The sequence below is a fragment of the Patagioenas fasciata genome, chromosome 1, assembly GCF_037038585.1.
Source record: "Patagioenas fasciata isolate bPatFas1 chromosome 1, bPatFas1.hap1, whole genome shotgun sequence".
In the NCBI taxonomy this organism is placed as follows: domain Eukaryota; kingdom Metazoa; phylum Chordata; class Aves; order Columbiformes; family Columbidae; genus Patagioenas; species Patagioenas fasciata.
Window position 1 is genome coordinate 102,505,537 of NC_092520.1, and position 18,940 is coordinate 102,524,476.

The following is an 18,940-nucleotide window of genomic DNA, read 5'->3' on the forward strand; positions in this document are numbered from 1 at the left end:
CAGTAAAAGATGATCATCTCTCTTGTGGAATAGCAGAAAGAAAGACTAATTGGAAAAATAAACCATGAAAGCTGTCCAAAGAATAAATCTTCTGGTGCAGATTGAGTTTTTAGGTGAGGAACAAGTTAACGAGTACATTAAAGTAAGGTAATTATTTAGAGTTATTCTCCAAAGTGATTTGGTTTTAGTGTCTTCCATGGATTTATTTTAACAAATTCTACATGCACTCAACTTTCTTGGGTCAGAAAGGTAATATTGCATTACTTTTTATGTCAAAAGTATTGATGTACTTAGGAAATTTAAAGACTATATTGATCCTTTGATATCAATCTAGAGTTAATATAGTTCGTAACTTCAGGTGTGCTCAGAAAGGAAATGTTCAATCCTCATAGCAGAATGATTAAATATCATATTCTGCCTGTATTTCCTGGTTTTATACAAGCTGAACATGAGAGAGAGACTACTTGTTTTCCAAGGTAATTGAAAAATGTCCTTATGTTAAGGATATGTATGTGCTGCAAAAAGCTACTGAGAATTAGCTTTGATGTCTTCTAATCCTTTTCTGCTCCCTCTTTACAACCCTTTTTTGGGGCAGGAGGCTTTGTTTGTGGAGTTATATTTATCTCCAGAAGAAACTGCAAGTAATGGAGCAATCTGTTATCTGATATCAGCACTGTCAGGTTGCTGTCTACTGTGGCTAATACTTACCTCCATCTGATGAATCTGTGGGCCATTGGATGTGTTCCTGATTAGTTTGTTGTACTACCAAAGCTGTCCCAAATTCTGACATTTCTCTTCCAGGGAGGGTGTTGCAGATGCAGGGGCTTAGTTCTTCTGTTTGAGAAATGGAGAAAAGATCACTGGTAAATGTTTTGCTCTGTGAATTTCCATCCTATGCCAGGCTAATACCAGGCTATTTTTCAGAAAGGTGGTCTCTGTGGTCCTACTTACCAGCAGCTTGAGAATAGAGCGAACACCAGAAGTAATACAATTTTGCCTGCAGTCAAGGGAGTTTGGTACTGAGGGACTGGTAAACTTGTCTTCATTCTTATCAGATGTCTGGTGTTCTGTGATCTTTTCTGGTTTACTGCTGCTTCGTGATAGTGCTATAAAACATTCTAGTTGCCGCAATAGCTGATGGCAGGGAGAGAGCCGGCTTTAGGTGAAGATTTAAGTAAGGTAAAACAAGTGGTTGTTACTTTCTTGTGTACTTCGTGTATGTGTCCGGTTGCTGACCAGGAAGAGAGTGGGGAATGGAGAGCATATTTGCAGCAGGGAGTGGCAACATTTTCCCCAGCCTGGGCTGCTAATTTTATGGGACAGATTTGTACAGTGTTTACTGAGTTTGAAGAACCAAAGGTGGAGAGGATGTCAGTCCCAGAATATAGTTGAGAACTTACAGGCTGATGAAATTCTGTCTTGACCTTCAAAACAAGTTCCCTTGTTTCTCATTTTGCCTGTGTTGCTGACAAGCCTCGAACCAGATACTTGTATGAAACAGAGGGCAGTACAGCATTACTACTCTGTCTTTTTGAGAAAAGTATACACTGAATTTGGTCGCTTCCCTGTAGCTCAGCAATCCTTAAGTTTCATAACAGTCCTTAGGCAGCTCTTCTAATTTAACTGACCTAATATATTCCTTACTGTGGACTTCAGGAATTGCTCTTTGTCCTAGAGACTACTTCAGTAGAACTTCACATCACTGATCATTCTTACATTGGGTAGAGATGTAGCAGTTGCCACTAAATCTTGAATACATTTAGTTCTATACAACATTACATGAGGAAAAACTTTGGGTTTTTTAGTTTGTTTTTATGTAATCCAGTCCATTAGCTTTAAAATTGGGTGTTAATTATTTTGAGATGTGTTGAGTAGTCTTACGTCATAGTAAAAAACACCTTTTCATCATTCTCCTGCTGAATTCAGTGGGATTAGATATGCAGTTAGTGCTTGCAACTTCTTGAATATGTAATATTCCAGTTTTATGTGGGAGTACTGGATTTCATAGTTTTGCTGTCTCCTAGTATTAAAATTTCACAAGAACATTTATTAAATATACAGTTATTATATGCAGAACAGAGGATAACATCATATTGCAAGAATTACAATTGATGTAATGTCATGTAGGATCAGAAATAAAGCTGAGGTAGAAAGCTCTTAACTGGCAGTGCAGTTCAATTTCATGGATTAGAATCTGGTCCCAGCACAGAGATTCCCTGAACCACCTGGTAATTTTCTTTTTGTCTTCCATCTCTGAAATGTAATTATTTATAAAATTAATATTTCTGCACCTTCCATTACTTCATAATCATTTTTTTCTCCTTTAGTGAGTGTTCAAATAGTATTATTAAGAATTGCTTTATCAAAATTATTCCTAAGAGTTTATAATTTGAATGTAGAATATTGGGCTGGGATTAAGGTAGGGTGTGATTCTTCTTTCTTCTTTCTTCTGTGTTCATTATTTCTCATTGTGTTGTTCAGGGGGGTCACAAAGATCACAGTGGAGAAGGAAAAAAGGGGAGGCATAAATGTTAGATCAAACATGGAACTCTTTCTGATATTGACTTTTCATTTCTGTATATGAAGATTTTTGTAGCACCCAATTTTACCTTACATCCTTGTATTTTAGTCCTGATACATATATGGAACATATTTTTATAAAATAATTAATTCATCCAAATATATAATTGCCATTCAAGTTCTTGGGTTTTGTTGATTTTCAGTTATATGTAAATGATACAACCTACATTTACAAAGCAATCTAAAAGATACAGCTAATTTTCTTCCTATGTCTTTCTGTTTTTTTGCTTTCATTGTATTGCTGCAAAAGGAAAATCAGTTACAAACTAGATATAAATATTTGAACATATAGTGCAGTAAATAAATGAAATCAAGAGATTGCAAAAAAAGCATTGTCTCAAGCCTCTTTTTTTTAAAAAAAAAAAAAATACAGTGTAGATACTTCAATTACTGATTTGTAGAAAAATCAAGCTGTGATTCAGTATATGCATATGATAACCTTCATAGTATCTGTATGTGATAACCTTCATTTTGAGCTGCTACCTTCATAACAGGTAACAAAATTAAGATGAGTTTCAAAGGAGCTGATGAAAGAATCCGAACTGTAATAAAAAGGACTCTACAGTAAAAACAAAACCAACCAAACAAACAAACACAAACAACAACAAAACCCACAATTAAAAAGATAAAGCTTTGGGGAATCTTAATTTGCATTTTTTAAAGTTTTAGCTCTATATTATATTTTGCTATTGGTAAGTAATTACATTCTACAACACATTGGAGTCAATCAGAAGAGACTCTTTCCTAATGGTCAAATTTTGTGCTTGAATATTCTCCATGATAGTGTCAGCACAAGCTGGGTCAGAGATCTTGCAGGTAGGAAGGCTGCATTTGGTCAGCCAGTTAGGCCTTACAACCTCTGCTGAACCAACAGGACTTGTGGTCTGTTTTCTTCACTGAGAGCCACTTGTTTCATGTCTTGAAAATTATCAGCTTGTAAAATTAAAATCCTCATTGTGAAAATTGTTGCATCTCTTCAGCTGTGAAATCAGGGTCTTAAAAATGAGAAAGTATTTCTATGTTTCCAGATTTTAAAATGGATGACTTTATTGAGCTATCTAATGAATATGGGATTTAAAACTCTTTTGCTGAGAGAAACTGTTACTTATTCAGTTGTTAAAATAACCAGTTAAACATGTTTACTGTCAATCCTGTTTTCAGAAACTTTGTGGAAATGAAATGTCTTCTTGCACTTCTCTGTCTCGCAGGTTTGACTCGGATACAACAGAGCTCCATAGCTGGATGACCCGCTCAGAAGCAGTGCTTCAGAGTCCCGAGTTTGCAGTATATCGAAAAGAAGGCAATCTCTCAGATCTCAGAGAAAGAGTCAATGTAGGAGAAAGTACTCGTACATATGTCTATTAGTTTGTATTAACTTGCCAGAGTGGTTGCAAAGTCCAAGTTTAAATGAGTTCAAATGTAAACTGACGAGCACTGATTGTCCGCATGTCCAAGAGAAATTTAGAAGTGCTCACTGTTTCTGTGAATTTCAGATTTTGTCACCAAAATTGTGGTACAGGCTGTCAGAATACCATTTTTTTTTAATTTTTTTATTCATGCATCCTCATATTTTATTAAAGTATTCTAGATTCATGAAAGTCTTTAGTAAAGCTGAATCAAAGCCTATATATTACTTCTTAAATATGCATAATCATTCTATCCTAACAGCTTATTTTATTATACATGTACAAATTGAAGGATGTGAAAAGTACCAGCTTTTAGTGTGCGCTAAAGAAAAACTGCATCCAATTCATTTTACAGCAGCGTAAAATACATCTGAAAATCACCAGTCTCCACATACAAATATTTATATATGTTTCTACTGTATTATAGTACCATGCCTGAACCTAAACTGTTTCTTTTCTATTTTTGGAAAAATCAATTATTCCGCGTTGTTTAAGAAGTGGCTGTGTTTGTTGTGTATTTCACATGGTATGAATTTAGACCTTGAGAACTAAGCTATTACAAATTTTCTTCCGTATTTATTTTTTGTAGATAGATAAAAAAGTCTGTATTTTCTAAATCAGAGAAGGGGAAGTTCTTTTTATAATTAGCTTTTACAGTATCATAGTGTATCATGGAACTTCATTAAAATATATATTGATACATATTCCTAGAATAGAAATAGATGGAACAAAGTTACTATATTGAAGTTAGTGTCACTGCTGTTTTTTCTCACTGTCTGCTTGTCCATCATAAATCAGCTATTATAAGATTGAGAAACACTGAATTTTGTGACTATAAATATAAATTTTAAAATGTCACGTTAAAAAATATTTTTATTGCAATAATTTTAATTTAATTGTTAGTTTTGTCATATTACTAGTAGTAAGTATCCATTAGAATGTAATATCAAGAATTTAGCTCATGCCACCATTTCATGTTATGTGAAATATAGATAAATATATATATATGCTAAATGGATCAAAAATACAGAAAAGATTTGATGGGTTCAAATGATTCCATACTGAAGTAATGGCATTCACCTAATACTTAAATAGATATACAGTTATTCCAGTGCTTCAATCTTAATTGTATGTAAAATTAAGAACAGAAACAAAACAAAACAAGAAAGCTCTTGTCTCTCCTTAATATGTTGCCATTTTGAGAAACATAAAAATTTCAAGGATGGCAAATGAGCTGATCATGACATACATGTTTCACTGGATACCTGCACTGTCAGGTTTCCCTGACCAATATGATTTCCCACCTCATATTGCCAGTTTGTAAGATTTTATACAATCATTAAAGGATCCAGGAGCCATGGTTCACCCTCCTCCTTCTTTCCTTTCTGTGCTTCCGAGGAGGTGGTGATTGCTGCAAATATAGGGGTGGAGGTAGGTGAACCACAGACTCTCCTCTGGTTCCAGCTGGAGTTCCCAGCAGCCTTTGCTGGTGAAGAGGAAGAACACTGGGGCTGGGAGGCCTCTACCCACCACTTTTGTTCAGATCTCATTTAGGTTGGTAAAAACATAATACTGGAGAAAGAGGAAGGGAAAAGGGTTTTAGAATTTGACCAGTGCTTGGGCATTTTAAATTTGAATTCTAGACTCTGCAGATAGCATGAGATATTTCACGTGTTTCTTTGACCCCCAAGGAAATTGAATAACTGGATGGTTAAAAAAAACCAATTTCCAGCTTCTTTACTGAAAATTAGTGCAGAAAAAGGATCTACTTTATATCAAGAGAGGTCTGAGACAAAGCAATATCTCTAAATAGAAATAAGAGAAATGAACATGTATCCTTCATCAACATTGAAAATATTTTTAAAAACTAAGACTGGTTTTGATTTCATAGAGTATCACTGGTTTTAAGATTATTTTTTATTGAGAAAATCAAGTTACCTGTAGAATTTTCTACATGTTTTAAGGGTGAAAGAACTTTGAAAGATGGCATTTGACAAGTACTAACTACACAGATTCTTTGTGGAATGATTCTCAGTTAATGGAAGTCTTTTACACACTTTTCAAAAAAGAAAAAAAAAAAAAGAAAAACAACAACAAAACCAACAAATAGGTTTTTAAAGCTTGTCCTGACCTGACTTATCCAGGTCTGTTCTCTATCCGTAAAACTAGTAGTCAAAGCAGGAAGTACTGTCCAATTTGTTGATTTGAGCTGTTTCATTGTTGCTTGTTAAATTTTTTTGTTTCCACATTCCTCAAAATGAGCCTCAAATCAATGGAAAATAATGTAGTGTGGGTTTTAATTCTAATAAAACTGTAGAACATGTAGAAAAGAAAAAAAAAAAAAAATGAAATACCAAAAAGGAAAACATGTTGGTGATGATTGAAAAAGATTGCATCATACTGACACACATAGTCCTACCCCAGGGTTGTACTTACAATGTCATGCGTATGACCACTTACACATGCATGCAGAAGTTCCACCTTGCCATTACTGGTTATCATTTAGCTTTCTCTCTCTATGACAATATGTGTATTGGTGTGGCACCGGACACCTGTGCTTGGCTGATGGCAGACTTGCTATTTATTACCCACCATGGTAGGTGCTGAGTCCTATGGCTTTTTCCTAATGACTTTCTTTTCTGCTGTTCTTTTGAGAACAGGTTACTATTGTAGTTGGGTGATTTTTTTTTTTTTTTTCTCCTGTGGCAGCTCGCTCCTACTCATCATTTTTCTTGGGTGAGGGGTCACTTCCATATGATACAGTGGTAGTGCATCTGCTGTATGGTAGAGGAATGCAGACTTCAGAACTGACAGCCACCAGAAAAGTTCTTTTGCCGTCATTGATGATTCATCAAGTTCAAAAGCCTGCTCCCATCCCAGCTTAGAGGAGGCCTGGGGGAGACAGAGCCAAGAGCAGGCTGTATGAAGGGGCCTGACTGTGTTTTCTAATCCAGCTGCTCTTCAGATACTGGCAGGAAATTGACTTTGGCAGATGTATTATGTAGATTGGATATATTAGACATGCACAAAAAGTCCTTCCTATGTCTGGGGAGAAGCAAAAATATTTATAGCCATTCCCTGTGACAAAAGAAAGATATTTGCGTTACCTGGACAGAGAGACTTGATGCCATAAGTACAGAAGTTTCATTGTGGAACAACCATACTACTCCTAAATAATGAAAACATACAAACATAAATGCTGTAAACATCATTATGCTGCATCACACTTAAAATTTTCCTGTTAGTATGTATATTTTACCAAAATCAGACCTGATAATGACTTGGGCCTTTTTTGTTTTTCTTAAGCTGTAATGAGCTTTCAATATTGCAAGTTCAAATATATGAAGGCGTAGGTACAAAAAAAATTAAAACTTGCTAGGTAGAAACTCTTGCATAACAATAAGTCAGATTTGAAACTCTTCATCAATGAACTAGTAATAAAACTCCTTGAAAGGAGTTGTGTTTGGCCAAGAAGAAGCACATAGAAATTCAGAATCAAAGGTAAACATATAAGGAACAGATGTAAGGGAAAATGTCAGATATCTTAGACAATTTAATTTGTTCTCTTGGCATTCTCAAAGCCCTATTGTTGTTTGTTCACTGTGTTTTAGTGAGCTTTTTCAGACATGCTTTGTTGGGCCTGGATATTTTAAGCTGAATCACTGTCAGAGCCAGTGATGGTAGCATTGCCATCTACTGCGCTTGAGGGTAATTGGTCAGAGTCACAGGAGGTGAGGGAGTACAGCTACCATGCACCCTTTCACAGAGGTCTCAAAGCAGGATGTTGATTTGATATGAATAACATCCAAATTCCTCAGACCATCCATGTTTTCTAGGTTATGAAGTCGTTAACTGCCAAATAAAATCTCGAGCTGAAATAAAGTGCGCAACATTATTAGAATAGACTCTTCACCTTTGGCTGGCATTTAGCTAAAGATGAATTTTTAGTGTTATTCAATCAGTTAAAACCAGACTATTATAGATTTCCATTGCCAGTTACAAAATAGTCCAAAGGAGAATTAACCTCTGATTAAATGAAAACCTGTAAAGGTAACCTTTTTTTTCTTTTGTTTCTCATATTGATGTATTTTTTCTGAAGAATCTTTAATGGAAAACAAAGAGACTAGAAGAGGTGAAAGTTGTATGTTTGGAAATATTTTGAAGTGACTTTGCAGCTACCACAACTTTTCATAAAAAAAGCGTTGATTACAATGTACAGAATCAGTTTCGAAACTTCACGAACCTCTTCAAGCTTATCCCTTTGAGTAAAGGAAAAAATGAACCAAACAGAGCCAAAGAGATAAATATGAGATGTTTACAGGGCCTCTACTCTCTTCATTTCTAGGCACTTTACAGGTGCTCATGGAAATTCTTCTTCTGAGGGGTTTAAAAATCCAAGACACAGTTTGCAGGTTTGGCAAACAACTGTGTACAGAGTAGTGGCAGGACTATGTGAGTAGTACTATGAAGTAACAAGGACAGACTTCCTCCAGATCAGGTTATTTGTCTTTGTTTGAGGAACAGGAGGACAGTCTTTTCTCCTTTGGCTGGCATTGTGCTTTCTGTGTGTAAGCATTTGTCTTCCTGTAACCAGTGTTAGACCTTTGCTTTTATAATATATGCAAATTACGAAAAAAATGAATGGAAAAAAATGACAGAAAGTTTTATATGTCCTAAATTTTCATGTTAATTAAGGGTGTCACATATAGTGCTTATACTTTATATAATCTTTCAGGAAGTAGACATTTCTCAACATTTTTCTGCACACATAGTATATTACTGTACGCTGAAGGGTTCACTTCCACAAGCTTTGATGTAATGTCTTTTTTTTTTTTTTTTAATTTCAAAACGCTAATTTTTAGTATATTTTAGGAGGTTTTTTGTGATTCATTTGTGTTCACTACAGTTGCATTCATGATAATTACACACCTGGTATTACAGACGGAGTAAAATTATTTTCAGTACATTTTAGTGCTTATACGATTCCTTTGAGTTCTCTGGCATAATAGACAAGAGTAGTATTAATTAAGATTCTGCAAGAAATTTTGGAGCTCTGCAGAGAATTAATAGACTAAGTTTGCATGTTTATTTGGTTTTTAATTTAGAAAATATTTAGATTGTGCAATGGAATGGAAGATTTTATTGATCTACAAAAGTATAATTTATTAGTACAATCATGTTTAACTCATTGGGATAATCTTCATAAACCTTCAGTGATAATTATTTGTATATTAAAGATATGTTTATAAAATCCAAAATATTTTCATCCTTAATTCTTCTCTAGATATCCTTTCTTTATACAGTTTACTTATATAAAACTATATTATTGAGAGTGTTTGATAGAAACCTTGGCATATTGTTAGAAAGCCTACTGCTTAATCATTTTGTTATGCATAAAAGAATACTGGCTATAAGTAGGCTGTGGAAATGTGTGAATTTAACTGAAGATCTCTCTTTAATGTTCTGAGTATCTCCTCACCTAGGAAAGTCTTCTTGGGAGCTTTTAAGAATCACACTTTAGAAGTTAAGGGAGTTTATTCAAGAGTGTTTATATTACTTCCTCCTAAGCATAGTAATCTGTTTCAAAAATAACATTTTCCACTGTAAGTGTATGAGATTCTACTAAATGCGTTCTTAGACACCTACTTGAGGTTTCTTTCCAGCTGTAAGGAACCTTTTCTCCTGAAGAGTCAAGTCACACAGAATTCACCTTTACTGTGGAAATAAACACGGTCATCGGGAAGCCTAGCAGGGTTAGCCAGAGAAGCTGTAACCAGAGTTGTGTGTTATTTTTACATACACATCATGTAGGATTTGTGGTGGAATATCCTTTTTGTATGTGTGTATCTGCTGCAATAAAGTGATGGACTCTGATTTATGGGAGACTGTGTTGGTCAGGATCTCTGAGAGGTATTATATTTTGTTTTATTTTTGGTATCAAACTTGGTTGTGGCTCGATGCTTCTTTGGGCTTCTGATTTAGAGTTTCTAAATTACTCCTGGATTATACACCTAAATTAATTTAAAATCAATGGAATGACTTCACGATATTAATTATGAGACAGCACTGAAGGGCTGTCATATCTAAAATGATTTTACTTTCCATCTGTATTGCTATCAATCCAAAACAAAATTCGAAACTGAGATATTTACTACATTCAGAAAATTTAGCAGCCAGCCATTACCAGCTAGGCTGAATGCTAGCCTGAACATGGGTAAAAACTTTTTCTGTGCTGAAAGGTGAACTGAGAATATTAGATACAATACCTAACTAGAAACCTATGTTAATTGTACAGTTAACTCTCATTCCTGCTTAGTAGCTCATATATAGATGTCTGCTATATATCATAGAGTCATAGAATGCTTTGGGTTGGAAGGGACCTTAAAGATCATTTAGTTCCAACCCCCTTGCCAGGGCCAGGGACACCTTCCACTAGAGCAGGTTGCTCAAAGCCCCATCCAACCCAGCCTTGAACACTTCCAGGGATGGGGCATCCACAGATTCTCTGGGATACCTGCTCTAGTGTCTCTCCACCCTCATAGTGAAGAAGTATATGTACGTATATGTATGGTGGATGTCTACTTTAATATGCATTTTACAGGATTTTTTTGGCCAGCAGAAGAGTAAAGTAAGCAATCAAATGCTATATGGATTCAATAATATAGTATGCCATGAAACCCTGTGATTTGGTTAGGATGCTCAATTCTTGCGGTTATCAATAGCAGCCACATGAGAAATGAGTAAATCTGTTCTTCCACAAGGAATTTCTGTATGACGTATATTTCTATTCTGAAATATTGGGCTTTGGATAGCTGTTAATTTGAATGTCTTTTATTTGTCTGTAAAATACTGATGTGTATCATTTGGCAACTCTGTGGTGTTCTGATTCTCAGTTTATGTGTTTGTTTTTATAACTGACTTCCTTCTTGATGATATGTGGTACTTGCTGCTTTTGTTGCGAAGCAGAAGGCTGGCAGGGCAATATGAGACGTTAAATGGTCTTGAGAAATCAGAAATCCCTGAGATTAATTACATTTTTTTCTTCAAAATCCCTCTTTTGAAATACTCACCTTTCCTGTCATGCTGCAGGCCATCCAGCGAGAAAAGCCTGAGAAGTACAGAAAACTACAAGATGCCAGCAGATCGGCTGAGGCCCTGGTGGAACAGATGGTGAATGGTAATTACATGGGAGTTGATTTAGATAATCTTCTTAGGGATTTGATAAATGCACAGGTTCATATTTATCACAAGAATTATATTAGCAAATATTGTCTAAATGGAACAGTAAAGTAATATTACTTTATATTTCTTTTATTTCTGAATGTTAAATCTGTTAATTAAAAAAGAGGGAAAAAAAATCTTACCACTTTAGTACCATGAAAAGAAATGTGTGTAAAATGTGCTCACAGTAATGAACTGTATATTAACAATCTGTTCTGCACAGAGACTTAAGTTGTAATCTGATTTTCTGACTATGATAAGCTTTTGAAGATATATTAACTCATCTGAGTTAGAAAGCTCTGAAGGTGTTACTCTGAACAGTTTGTAAAAATGCTTTCTGACTTATACAATGTATGTTTTGTAAGATATATATTGCTGTAATGGTCTGTATCGTAGAAAAATATAACATTTTATTGGGTTTTGGAAGAGATTTTTGGCATTTGGCTTTTCAAAGATAATAAATCTCAAAGCTTATAGAAGTCTTAAGAAAAAAAAAAAACAACGTAGTTGTAAGCTTTTTAAAAATTTTTATTATTGATTTTTCCAAAAGAACCCAAACCTGTTATGTCATTCTTTTGAACTTCAGATGTCTTTAAGGGAAAAATAAAACTAAAGAAAGGTATATGGAAATAAAATTGCAAGTCATACCATTGTCCTTGATATTAAGGAATGTCTAATTTTCCGATAAAATATGCAACACAGGCCAGTACCTGTCCTACTCATATGATTACCAGAAATATAGATTTTAAATGCACTGAGCTTCAGAGCATATATGTATAATAATAATAATAATAATGAAGAACCAATAATTTAATTGCTAAAAATAAAACATTCTTACTTTGAGGTACTAACTGGCCAAGCTAAACAAATTTAATGGTATCATAACATTATCTTGCTTACATATGAAGGTGTTGTGTTTTAAAAGTGACTATATTTAATTATCATTAGTGTAACAACTCTTGCAAGAGTTCCCTTCCTAGGCTCAGAGAACAGATTGAAGAGAGTCTAGTAACATTTGCACCCTCTTTGAAATAATTTGAGCAGTTTTCCACAGCTGATAATATTAAAAATGGTGACTTTTTTTGCCATACTTTCTGCCTGGGAGAACTGGTTGTACAGGACTTTTAAGGCAGTATTTGAAATGTGTGTGATGCCACATTGAGGTTGTTATTTTGAATGGAGTCTATGTAGGACACATTTAGCAGTGCCCCACTCTTCTTTGGCCAAATGCAGATTTGCACCTCTAGAATTCCAGCTTCAGTTTTTTCATATTACATAGTACTTTCTGTTAATTTCAATTTTAGTTAAAGAACTCACTAGCACATTATATATTACTTTTCAGGTAATGTACTACGTACCATGTCTAATACCAAGTAGATTAATTTTCTGTCTTAAATATTCTCATGTGGTTTTAACTCAAGGTTCTCTTTTTCCTCCTTCAGCCCATGGATCCATGCTTATTCATGGTTTACAGATGTTGTGATCTCAACTGTGGCTAGTTGTACATATAAATGTTTCCAGTATTTCCCAGACCACACCTTTTTTTAGAAAGCATATGTTCCAGTTGGGGTGTAAGCCAGTATGACTTTATCTGTTCCCTGTAACTGCTCTGAGCTCTGTATCATGCCATATATCTTCATAGCCTTGGTAGCAAGAATAGTCTAGCAGGGATGACAGGATAGTTGCCTGTGAAAATGAAGATCCTCTTTTGTAACAGTTTTAGAGAAGAAACAACTCCTTTTAAAGAGAAATCTTTCCTCTGGACTTGATGCCTTAAACATTTATGAGACTTTCAGCTACTCCACTGCTGCGAAGGCAGTTTGAAGAATAGTTAAGAAATGGTTAAATAATGCAGTAATCACCACCAGGTGTGAGTGATAGAGAGCAAAAGTTGATTTGGGACATGCAGTCTTCATCTCTGTTATTTGTTTCTGTTGATTTCGGGATTCACTAAGAACAAGAGGAAAGGACATAGCACAGGAATGTTTTGCTGAATCTCCAAAATTAGGTTCAACAAGCAAACTGAATGTGCCTATATGCCTTCCTCTTCTAATGCTGGAAGTCGTTTCTGTAATATGGGAAAGAACTGGAATTAAAGTGCCTTTGTGCATTTGTGGGAGACATGTGGTTTAACGTCTAGTGACATAGAGCAGTTGTGAAGTCAAGTCATGACAGTTTTAACTGCATTGTTATTTTTTACTTATTGTGTATCAATTAGATCTGGACTAATGATGATTAGACTCTTAAGGTTCAAGTTATGCTATCACTAAATTCTTGGCTTTACTTATAGATAAGATGTGCTTCCACTTTGTTTGTAAACAAGATTCTGAATGTAATAGAAGAAGAACGTTAAAAGATGAAAAGTCCTGGTGGATTTAAGAGTTCAGAATGGTGGTGAATTTCGTTGTTGTATCACTTACATTTATTTTCTTGCTTTTAACTTTACTGTGATAGGAGAGGGAATAAGTAAAAAATAGGATTCAAATTCTAAAGAGAATTGGATTGCTTTATTTAGGGTTTCATTTAGTTGTTCCTTAGCACAAAAGATCTATTCTTGCCTTACATCAATGCTTTCAGTGCTTGTCAGCAAAAGTATTTTGCACTAGGAAGATCTGCCACCTCACACAGTGTAGCTCGCCTTGTATTTGTAAGCAGTGTGTCTGGATATTGCCATTTGAAGGACTTATTCCATCACAGGGGAAATCATTTAGCTTTTGCTGGTTGATTCTTTGCCCAACCACCCATCTTCTACATGGGCTGTGCTATGCCTCTCCTTGCCCCTGCTTTTAAAGAAATCTGATAATTACAATCAATAAAAACTTGTGTCTCCTTTTTCACCAGTGTTTCTAGAAAAAAAAAAAAAAATCTGTTTTTCTATTGGAATTATATTCTAAAATAGAATAACAAAACTGTTGATGCACCAGTGAAGCAGTTTAGCAGTTTTAGTGGACACTTGACTAATATAGTAGTTTAGAATAAAATAAATAGGGCATCAAAATGAGTACTCAGAGAATTCTGATAAGCAGCATTAAAGTGAAAGCAAATTAATTTATTGTGGTAAAACATGTAATTGTTAAATGCCACGGTGCTCTGGAAGAAATATTTTGTTTTGTGAGTTACCATTTCACATATGCTTATGAGTCAAAAGCTATAAAAACGCAGATAATATTACATTATTCAATCACAGAGCCATAGCAAATGATAAATGAACTTAATAAGATATACTTCATATTAAGTGGCAATTCTGGAGTACTTACATGTAAGGTGCTGCACAATTAAAAATGTTCAGATACATTTTGTTACACACAGTACACAAGGTAATAAAATTAATAGATGCACTTCAGATAATGATCCGTTTCCTCTGGGTACAGTATATTTATTCATTGATTAAATCAGAAGCATTTGGATTATGAAACATGAAACATTATGAACCATTATTCCTAAAATAATATTGTTTTACCAGAGAATGGGGTTTATATTGCTTCTTCACCTGCTTGTCAACTTTTGGTATGTCTTGCTAACACAAGTGAAGTTGGTTATTGCTGTAGTTGCTAAAGATAAGTAAGGAATCAGTACTTATCATGGTAGTAAATTTCAAATACTTGATTTTCATCAATTTAATGAAGAACTATAAACATTAAAATCATGCCCTCATTGCATCAACTACTCAAATAGTTATTAGTTTATCATTTTCAATGAGAAGGAGGACAAGCTTTGTTCAAAGTAAGACAAAATTATGACAAATTTGCCCAAATGCTTTCAAGTGCAAGTAATTGCCATTTTCTTGCATCCTTCTTAGAATTACATAGCAACATCTGATAGACAACTTTGAGTTACCTGAGCGGACTGAATTAGGAGAGTTTTAAAAATGCATCCTGTGGAGATTTTCAGATAGCTCTTCCTTTGAGTAGGATATTGTGTTGTCTAACAGAGGTGCACATCTGCAATCTTTTACCAAACATAGCTCTGCACACTCTGATCTACTGTCCCCTTCCATTACATGAAGAGGAAAGGCACTTCTTTGTTCATCTGTGAACATTTAGAATCAAAGTTTAGATATTAACGAAAAGAATCAAATAAAATTGAATAATAGTGAGCATTTTCACATACTTAAACGCTATTTTAAGAGGAACATACGCATGAAAAGAAGAAAAGAGGATCTGATGAATCTAGGTTTCATCTGAAATAGAGTGCTCTCTGAATCCTTGAAGAAAATATTACTGTGAAAAGTATTATTATGTAAGGAGAATCCATGGCTGCACTTCCCATGGTAATCATAATCTTGCCTAAGGGTACTCTGGAGACTGTGGCAGCTGAAAAGAGGGAAAAGAAGGAATAAATAAAAGTGATCTTTTTATATCTATTCTGCCAAACTATCAGGCAATGTCTTCCAGGTTCAGAGGTAATCATGAACACAGTGTCAACGATAGCTGCACTCTGTTATGAGTATACAACATTTTTATAACCAAAGTCACAACAGAACAGAAGCAATTGTTGAAATATAGCATAGCTAAAGGCTCGTCTTCTCTATTATGTGTTTGTTCTTGCTGTTGTTAAGATTCAGTATCTATGTGCCTGGTCATCCTTGGTTGTTGTTATTCAGAGATGCTATGCCATTTAGGTTTATGCTGCCTCTTCACATATTACTGTATGCTCATTAGACATTACTCTTTAAGAAAATGTAGTTATTCATACCACATCTCTGGATGCCAACACATGTACACAAAAGACCAGATCACTGTTGGATTTTATAATATTAAGATGTGTTAAAAGACTGTTCACCTCTTTATGTTTTAAAATTCATTTTATATCCTTGCTCAGCCTTCAAACTGTGCCATCTAATTTCCAGAATATAATGTGTAGGTATAGCCGCTCCAGCTGAGACAGTTGCCATTACCTCCCAGTAGTACTGAGCTTCCTATCTTTCCACATTTTTGCTTGTAATTTTTGAAATCACATACAATTTACTTGGCTAGGGCAACATCCTAGAAGCAGAACATGTCCAGGGAACTGCTACCAAGTACAGCACAGTCTGTTTCCAAGTGACTCCTGATGGAACAGCCCTGACCTGAATCCAGAATAGGATTTGCCAGAGACCTGTGCTTCACCACGACAGACATGATCCCAAATTATCATTTAGTGCAGCTTACCATATAGCATGCATTATAGCGATTCCTTAGAAAATTTTATTATAATAAATTTCCAGTACTTTTATTACTTTAGGCATTTAGCTGTCACTAGCACTACGTTTCCTATGTCCTAGCTTCAAAAACTACACATGAACTGTTCTATTTCCTATCCTTGATAAAGAAATTTTTCTGGAGATTTGGAGTACAGTCTGTAAATAAGATAAACCATATTAACAACGTATCAAACATAATGAAAATATAGCACTGAAGGCATTTGTCTCATTTGCTATTAAACTTGTTTTTTAAGAAATAGAAAAGCACCCTAAATCTGTTTACTTTGACAAAAATGCAACTTCTGTTTTACTAGTTAACTAGTGTATGACTAAGTGATCATGTTATTAAAAGTATCTTTAAGCATATAGCATTACTCAATGGATTGAAAAGTTTATTAATATTGAAATCAATATAGTTCCTATTGCTATGTGTGTCATTACATGCCATGCTAGTAAAAACGTTTAGGGGTTACATTTAAACTTTCTCTGAAAAATAAAGGAGATGCTTAAGTTGATATTATTTTGAACTCAACTTGATTTCAGGTTTCGGAATAACTGTAAATGATCTTATTGTAAGACCCCTTGGCTTATTTTCAATGTGTCTTGCCTTACTTTCTTCACGGAGTATTCAGAGTTCCTTTACCTTTAACTAGTTCTAAATAGTTGCTTTGTTTGTAATAAGTGACGTCAGGGGTTTTTTTTATGAACTTTAAGTATGATTATTAAACAATAGACAGAAATAGGCAAACTACATCAGAGAAACCAAACCCTGGCTGAAGATAACCATAGACAAGTGTCGTCTCTGGTTGCTTGGCTCAATGTCTACTGATCATTGTTGCTGGACACAGGGAAATGGCCTAGATGGAGGTTTGATCAGGTCATATGTTTATTCCTCAGTGCTTATGATATTTTTGAAATAACTTGTAATATGAAATTTAAGAACTGAATTATTAGAAACATCAAAATAACTGTGGAATATAGTTCCCATTCATTTGAATTGGTCTTTTTATTGAAAAAAAAAGAAACAAACAAACAAACAAACAAACAAAAACTAGACCAAAACTAACAAGAAACAACAAGAACCAAAATAAAATAAAAATAAATAATAAAAACAAACCACACACACAAAACTGTCTTGTACATTACAATCTCATTACAGTCCAGACAAAGTTTTCGAAACCCAGCTGTCAGGCATTTTCTTATTTCTTACAGCAGTTTTAATTAGCTTTATGTATTATATCTCTACTTTCTGCTTTATTCCCATTCTTGTACTATAATGCACTTTATAATTCATTCCCATAGCAACAAATGTACCCTGACAGCAACCTAAAATATTTTTGAAAAGCTCTCTCCGCTAATGTGTAACATCTGTATGTTCAAGGCTGCTATTTGATGATAAATCATTAATTGGATTTATGAGCTCTCAAATGCAGAAATTGAATTGTTAAATTATTTTACTTTTTTTCTTTGTGACTTATTTAAGTGTTGGTCTTCTCTTGTTTTCTTCCTAGAGGGTCTGAATGCTGACAATATTAGACAAGCCTCAGAGCAGCTGAAGAGCCGCTGGATTGAGTTCTGTCAGTTGCTGAGTGAAAGACTGGCATGGCTGGAGTACCAAAATAACATCATTGACTTCTACTCCCAGCTGCAGCAACTGGAGCAGACAGCAATTACTGCAGAAAACTGGCTGAAAGCACAACCCGCACCAGCAACAGATCCTGCTACAGTGAAAGCTCAGTTGGAAAAATGCAAGGTTAGGGATTCTTCTCCAAGTTTTTATAATATTGTATTCATAGGTGTTCTAACAGTGGGCCAGATTATCACCTACACTATATCCATATGAAAGTGGAAAATGGACTCCTTATCTTTCTGAGGTAATTATTGAAATTAATTATTCAAGGAAAGGAAAGACTGGTACAGAAATGAAGAGGAAAGGCAACCTAGCGTATAGATATCTAAAACTCTGCCCCACGTATTTGGTTAATAAGATACTCAGATACCTAAAGTTAGGTAACTATACCCTTAAACTCTTTTTTTTTTTTTTTTTTTTTTTCTTCCCTGTGAGAATCTGAGTCTTTTGTTCTTCATAAGAATCTGGGCCAGAAAATTGTCTTCATGGTCAAGTCCAAATTTCTGCCGTTGCAGACCACTTTAATTGTTATATACCTTGTATTTTGATGCAGAGTGGATTATGTAGTCTAATGAAAAAATATTCCTCTGTCATCATATGACAGAATTCATTACAATAATTGTACAAAAACGGTCACACCAATTCACGTCTTATTGTCCCTAAATATTTTTGTTTGTGTGCTGCATCATAATAGAGATTTGCTTCTCTCTCATACTGCAGACAGCTCTGTGGTTGGGGATTACTTACAAGCTTATATTTTTTGACAGGAATCTATTGAGATGTAATAATGAATTATAAATTGCATATCATACTTGTAGAAGTTTACTTTATGAAATGTCAGGTTCCAAAAGCTCTCAAACTGAAAATAATACTTGAACCTCCAATTTAGATCTATGCTATTCTATTTTTAGGCATTTCCAA

General features: G+C 34.6%; 1 protein-coding gene across 12 annotated transcripts in view; it reads left to right on the forward strand.

Moving 5' to 3' along the window:
• DMD (dystrophin) overlaps positions 1-18,940 on the forward strand; it is a 1,243,922-nt gene that overhangs the window by 513,240 nt on the left and 711,742 nt on the right. For all 12 annotated transcript variants that reach the window (XM_065859822.2, XM_071812115.1, XM_071812091.1 and 9 more), the window contains 3 exons: positions 3,789-3,912; positions 11,076-11,163; positions 17,901-18,142. In XM_065859822.2, the coding sequence (XP_065715894.1) occupies positions 3,789-3,912; positions 11,076-11,163; positions 17,901-18,142 (454 nt within the window). The remainder of the gene's footprint in view (positions 1-3,788; positions 3,913-11,075; positions 11,164-17,900; positions 18,143-18,940) is intronic.